This window comes from Pygoscelis adeliae, unplaced genomic scaffold (genome assembly GCF_000699105.1).
Source record: "Pygoscelis adeliae isolate BGI_AS28 unplaced genomic scaffold, ASM69910v1 Scaffold41, whole genome shotgun sequence".
NCBI lineage: Eukaryota > Metazoa > Chordata > Aves > Sphenisciformes > Spheniscidae > Pygoscelis > Pygoscelis adeliae.
This window is the reverse complement of record NW_008824373.1, coordinates 3,065,351-3,072,545: the sequence shown is the minus strand read 5'-3', so window position 1 is coordinate 3,072,545 and position 7,195 is coordinate 3,065,351. Positions and strand designations below refer to the sequence as shown.

Genomic DNA, 7,195 nt, shown 5'->3' with positions numbered 1-7,195 from the left:
GGCAATGAAACATATTTCTATTTATGGGAATCCAAGTCTTACTAAGAACCTGTATCAGCCATGTGAAATGCGAAAATAGAAAAGGAGGCAGCTGGGATAAAATGAAAAGGCATAATAAACTGATCAAACTCCAGACTCCAATAAAAGCTGCCATGAAAGAAGAAACTGAAAAACAAAAATGAACACCACGTAGAGCAAAAGATCAATATTTTATTGACTGGAAAACAGAATGCTATGTACTTGTTGGTCAGTCATTATCCATATTGATTTTATGCCACTGCAGTTCGGCTCTGGCTTAGCTATGCATACATATTCTTTTTTTTTCTTTTCTCTTTTTTTCATTTTTCTACCTAAAGTAATGGTTGGTTTCAGTATGAATAAAGCCCGCTCAAGTCAGCCAATAACGCTACGCACTAAAGGTCAGAGTCTAAAGGAGAATGTATGACTTAAAGACATGCAAGATGAGGACTAAAACAGTGCTGAGCGGTGCAGAATCTGCCATCCTTAACATCACTGCACCGCTCACAACAGCCTGGTACAGACACTGTAACGCAAGTCAGGCCATTGTAACATACAGTATGGAAGAAGTAAGAGGAGAAATGCCTGTAACTCAGCTCTAGATGACCTTTAATAATAGACACTTGAGTGCTGAAGCTCAGCAAGCAGATATAACCTTCTCAACGCCAGCTACCCAGAAATCAATACCTTGTACTGCAAGCGAGGACTGCCTAGCTTGCAATGACAACATTACCAATTCTGGACATAATATTGGCAAATGCATGTGGCACATGGCAAAATGAATCAGGTATTGGTTCTGAAGAGCTTATAGCCTGCTACAGACGAGCAGGCATTTAGAAGAAAAGGGGTAGACTGTGGATCAAAGACCTAGCAGGGTGGAAATGGTAAGGCCTTTAACAGTGTTTTGATTGCTGGCAAATGGGCTCTGAGGGGAGGAAAGTACAAGGTTAAAGGGACAAGTATGAGTTGGCTTTTGTCTCTACTAATAAAAAAAATATTTTATGCATGTATTTGAAGGTCTAGTGAAGACAATGGAGAGAGTCCTAAGGTATATTAGCTATGGGAAAGTGTACATCAGCACTATCCAATCTTGGGCAATCCTTAGCTGTTACAGTAGCTCAAAATATAGGTTTATTTATGTTCTAAAGCAGTTATGCCTGAAAAATTAAGTACAGTTAACCAATTTTGGGAAAGGACCTGTCACTCAGGTTTTTCTGATGACTGAAGACTATGTTTCTGAGGAGCAATCTCAGTAAGGAGAGGAAAATGACCCTTTTTTCCCTTTATCTGGCCTTGGAATAGGCCTCTCTTACTCGGTGGCCCTCTGTGTAAAAGTACCCCCCTCTTCCCACTTTCTGCCTGCTTTGTCAGAAGCTTTTTTGCCTGAAATACGGAGGAAGTTGGTCTTTACAGTTGTTCTCATCAATGTTATGATCCAATAGAAAAATGCATGTGCCCAGCTTTCCACACCAAGGTCTGCATCTGTGAAGCAGTGCTATTGCCTCATCATTAGTCATATGCCATATAGACTTTTCCCAACCCTCCTTGGTTCATGGGAGATGAAATGTACGTTTTTAAGCTTCTAACAGCAGAGTGCAGTGTGTTACAAGGAGAAACATACTGTAGTTAGATTTAAAATATATACGAATCTTTTCTGCATTATTTTCTTAGCCAGTATGGGGCTGTTTGAATTTTTTTTACAAGCAGCTGAGAACTATGATAGAGTTAAACTGCTGTTGAAAAGTTACTTGAATGACTAAATAACTGTTATACCTTTTAGATTATTTTCTTACTGCAGAGTAATGAAGTACATGGTTACAGAGCGAGAATAATGCAGGCGTACAAGCTCTCCACAGAACTATGAAGCAGAGCCACATTCACGACAAAGGACATCATCCTGCCGAGTGAGGAATCCTTGGCCCACCAGCGAGACAGAGCATTTTGCACAGTTAAAGCATTCCCCATGCCACTGGCGCTCTTCAAACGAGATAAATTTGGCACCTCCGAGAGCTGAAAGAGATTATGAGAAAGAAGATGCGAATCCAGTATTTCTGGACATGGTTCAGAAATGCAACAGATTGTTTTCTGATGTGTGATCAGGTTGTCATTCATATAGCAAACAAACAAATGAACAAAGATCCGTAGCCTGAAATATCCTTTGTTGGCTGAATTGAAAACAACTTTAAAATTAAATACAGTGAGAAATATTTTAAGCAAAGCCACAATTCACTTGCTTGTTTTCATATCCCATTATGAACTCTGAACAGAATAGGTTTATCAGAACGTCCATTCAGGTTTGCTGATCTTCCCAACAAACTCTCATGAAAATTAATTGCAATGTGTTGATACACATAGTTTCTATACAACACTGAGTGAAATTTAATTATTTCCATCTAAGTTTCTTCAAGATGGGGTCCTTCAGAAATCACCAGATTATTGAGTTCCTAGCATGAGTATCTGAAATAAAACACCTGTGTTTTGTGTTGTTTTTTGTTTTGTTTGTTTGTTTTGTTTTTAAATCGTGCCCGTTTGATTGGCTATTCATCATTTTATTTGTCCACTTACATACGTGGCATGCATCTGTAACAATCAGTACTCTTCAACAGTTGAGTCCACACATAATACAATTACAATGCGGAACACCAGCAAATGCTCTCAGAAAACTTCAGCTATCATAGACTAGTGACCTATATGTCTAATTATAAATTATCTCAGTACACAAGGATGCATGCAATAGAGCTTTGTTGCATTTGGCAAGCTTTCTAATTTGACAGGTGTGCCTAACCAACAGGCAGTTAATTCATGTCCAATTTAATCATATTTGCACTTAAAAACAAAGATGAAGAAATTACAGACATGAGGGACTTGTGTGCACTGTCCTGGGAAGAGACAAAAAGTACCTTTTCATATATTCTTAGGGATGAATTTTAGTGCAGAAAGCACTAAATCAAACAAGGGAGGAACTCCGTTCGGCACACAGAACAGCTCCTCAGCAGTCAGGGAACACGTGTGATCAGTACGTCCTAGCAAGACACGTTACATGTCACGGAGAGAGGGTCTCTCTAGTAGTTAACTCCCTCAGTCTTTCATTATGATGGGACTGTTTCTAATGCTGTTTTAGTAAAGGTCTGATTTGAGAGAAGCCTGATGGTTCATCGGTGTCTAGACCCTTCTAGAAGATGAGACTCACCTGTAATAAGTTTCTTGCAAGCAGCACACTTCTTAGCATACAATTTGCTGAAACAGTCTACACAGTATGGATATTCATCTTTGGAAATAAACCTTTGTCCAGACAGCTGGGTTTTACACCCAGCACACACAAAGCATTCTTTATGCCAAGGCTGGTCATGGTAGGTCACTCCCCCAGAAGTTATTACCTAATGTATTGACAAAAAGGACAGAGCAATGAAACAAAGCTGTGAAACTTGAAGGATTATCCAGTCCTTCATAAGTCCTTCCACTTGTTTTTGCTCTTCACATATGCACAAGAGAAGCGAGTGTGGTCACGTCAACTGTTTTTCATCTGGAATATCAACTTGACTAACTGCAATTGAGCTGAACGTGCCACTGGTTTGTTATTCTCTGTTTTCTATCATAGGATACCCTCATGGTTTATAATAAACAGGTTAACTTGTTATGAAATTTTTCTGTTACACACGCAGATAAAGGCTTAGCATCAGGCATGCTCTCAGAAGGGCAATTCTCAGCGATGGGCAGTGAATGAGAGAACCAATGCTGAGATTATGGCTAATCTCCAACTGGAACTGGCATTTTGCTGTCTCACAACTGAAACAGTATTTTAAGTAGGAAGAAAGAGACAGTAAAGAAGGAGAAGTGAGACAGAAAGGAGATCTGCCAAAGAAGGAAAAAATGGCACTTATCAGTGTCATCAAACTTCTCATTCCCTGAAACTCGCTCACAGCTCTCTACTGGTTATTTCTGAAGAGGGAAATTTCCAGTTGCTCCATGGCTTCCATATATGTGTTAAAGAGCTGGTTTCACAGAAGTTATGAGAGACTATAGAGAAAGACAGACTTTATCTCTTTCTGTAGAGATAAAGATGGGCTGTAAGATAGTGTTTCTACTGTCAAGTCACATGCATGACAGTGAATGAGTGAATGAATATAGTTGGAACATGAGGAGAAAAAGTTGGAGAAACTTAATTAAATAAAAAGAGTGGCACCATCAAATTTCCCTGGGGCATATGGTTTCAGGGAAATAAAGAATAATACTGGGTGATGTCAGACAATAAAAAAAAAAAAAAAAATAGTTCCCAATCCCCTTAGCATTCCAGTATTGGTCTACTTCTAACTCTCATTTGCTTTTCCATTAAAATCTCAAAATCTCTGGCACAAGATTCAAGACTCCAGTTTGGCAATTTAATGTCTTTGGGCTCAATTCTCATTTATGGGAACTGATGCAAGTTTAAGTAGTAAAATTGTTTTAGCTATTATGTAGGGAGACTCTCTGCATTCCTGGACTTTTTAAGAAGCAAATCCTGATTATTTCACATAAGTGCTGATAACCTCAATGCCTCTAATAAACATAGGGCATAATTACTATATTTGCCATGTGATCATTTAATGCAAATTAAAGGCTAGATGTAGACACATGGGAATATATAAAAGTACTTCTAAAGTTTAACTACTGAAGAAAAAAACAGGCAGCAGATTTTTCTTAAATTAAAAGCTTTTGTTAGAGGTAGAGGTTTACAGATAAACATTAAATAACTTTAGAAATTACAAGTTATTTGATGAAGTGAAAAAAAAAAGATTTACTTCCAGAGTGATACAGGTACTAAAGAATAAGTTAAATTCAGCCATAAAAAGCAGCTTAAAACATTTCCCTAGAGAACAGTATTACACTAAAATAGTGTGATACTTTGAGTATTTTCATCAATCAGAGACAATTTTAAAACATGAAAAACTGAGGGATGAATTGATTTATTTGTATTTGGGGAAAAAAAGAAAACCTCATTTGAAATCAAGCTTTCTGGTACCCACAGGGGAAGCATCATGTATTGAAACGGTAGGAATCTTGACTAGTATTATCACAACTGAATATTACTTAATCTGATTATTGCCCAATACATTTCAAGAGAAAACCAGGCAAGACTGTGAATGCTTTGCTCAGCTTAGGCGGCTTATTTTGCATATGAATATATCTGAAAAATGTTGGAAAGGGAGGCATGTTTATCAAGGCAAAATCATATATTACCAGGAAAGAAAGGTTTTACATAATTTCCATTGAAATTTGGACCTTTTTTAAAAAGTGCAAACAAAAGAACCCCAAAATGTTTGTTTTGGTCAATAAATTTATTTCAAATATAATAAGGCTTATATTAAAGTTAACTATAAGGGGGCAGCAGACCGTGTTGCATTTAGCTTTCAGTGTCCAATACCAATACCTATGCTCTTACTCTTAGTTCACCAGACATTTTATATAGTCCAGCCCCTTCCCCCCCCCCCCCCCCCCCCAGCAATGTTGCCTCATTAGGGAAATTTTTCCATTGTACATTTAATTACCTTTTTGCAAGAGTAGCAATGGTGAGCAAATTGCTTCTCAAAACAGGGCACGCAGTAATTCTCGTTGTCTTTGGTGATCAATGGTTTTGTTCCCAATGGCTGCCGACAATACTGGCAAACAAAACAGGATTCATGCCAGGAACTTCCCTTAAATTCTATTTTACGGGAACCTGCAAAAACCCAAAGTGAACAATCCCCCCCAGATATAGCCTTGTAACATAAGTTTTAAATGTTGGGAAGACTCTTGTTTCTAATCTTCTATCTCAGTATTGTATTACCCAAGAAAGCACTTATCCTCAATGTAATAGAGTTTCTAATTATGTACTTGAAATTTCAGGAACACATTCACTGCCATATGATCACCTGGCAAAAGATGCGCTAAGTTGCCTAAGCTGTGATTTTTAGAGTCTGTCCTTACATGAATCTTTTGGAGTTACTTCTCTGTGATACGCTTCAGTTGCTCAGAGTTTCTCTCAGGCCAGCCAACTCAGTGATGATGTTCAGCTACATAGCACTTTCATAAATTAAAGATTAATTTGTTGGATGTTTAGTGCATCTATTAATGTCCTGTCTTTTGTCTTCCTTAAACTAAGTTTCCTTCACTTATAAATGCATTATTTATCTTATTCTGCTTAAGTTGGCAATTTTTTTTTAAAGTAAATACCTTTTCTGTGATAAAGCACGCTACACTGCCTCTTCTTATAGCTCATAATTTCTGTCCTAGAACAACAGTTCTTTTTATCATGTTGAACTAGATGTTTTTGATGCAGCGCAAGGACAGATGCAATCCCAAAAGAAAATCACTCAGTTAAATGTCTGCCAGAGGAGTTTCAGAGCTCTTAGCTCTGTGTACAAATGCCCTGTACACCTTGATGTAGATGTGTAAGTCTAAGATACCTGAGAAGTCTAAGATATCTGAGAATGATTTTTCCAGTCACTCTCCACCTTAACTTCCTCCCCTGCTGATAGCATCAGACTGCAAAGAGAGGTGCCAGGTGCTTTACCATCCTTTCCGCATGAAGAAAATTGCTGATATAACTGATTAATCCCACAACACCTGTCTTCTGGATTGTGGGGCTAGCGGGGAGAGAAACTACTGGTTGTATTGCAACGTAAAAGGTTCGCAGCTTCCTCCCAGTGATCAGAAGGCTGACTTCACTGTCTTTGCCTACTGGGTCTTTTCAACACAGAGCTAGCAAGCTGATGACAAAGGAGTTGTTAATGATTTACAAGCTGGTTGGCATCCCCATGTCACTTCAGTTCTCTGTTTGCACTGTTACCCCTACCCTTGGCACTTGCTGCAAGGATTTAGTCTCCTAGACTCTGGGGCAAAATCTGCAAGATGGATATACACTGGAGGATAATAATGCAAATCCCACTATATTCTGGTGCTATAGTCATCACATCTGGTAAGCCGTGCCTATTAGAGAACATTTTTTAAAATATATCAGATCTAAACAGTATATCATCCTTAAACTGAACACAACTATATTGCTACAACATTTATTTCCACTAATACAGCCTTTACCTGTAATGAAAAGGAAATCAACTGTAAAAATAATATATGTTAAAAAAACCAGTTGCATCAATGCTACTATTGAGGAGGATCACAGGTCAGCAGGAGAGCACCTGAAGAGCAGCAGAAAGAAATT

General features: G+C 38.2%; 1 protein-coding gene across 2 annotated transcripts in view; it reads right to left on the bottom strand.

Annotated features, from left to right (window-relative positions):
- Positions 1-202: 202 nt before the first annotated feature.
- Positions 203-7,195, bottom strand: part of FHL5 (four and a half LIM domains 5) — a 31,634-nt gene continuing 24,641 nt past the window's right edge. For both annotated transcript variants that reach the window (XM_009320135.1, XM_009320136.1), the window contains exons 4-6: positions 5,544-5,713; positions 3,209-3,395; positions 203-2,028 (exon numbers count right to left, since the gene is read on the bottom strand). In XM_009320135.1, the coding sequence (XP_009318410.1) occupies positions 1,877-2,028; positions 3,209-3,395; positions 5,544-5,713 (509 nt within the window). In that variant the 3' untranslated portion in view covers positions 203-1,876. The remainder of the gene's footprint in view (positions 2,029-3,208; positions 3,396-5,543; positions 5,714-7,195) is intronic.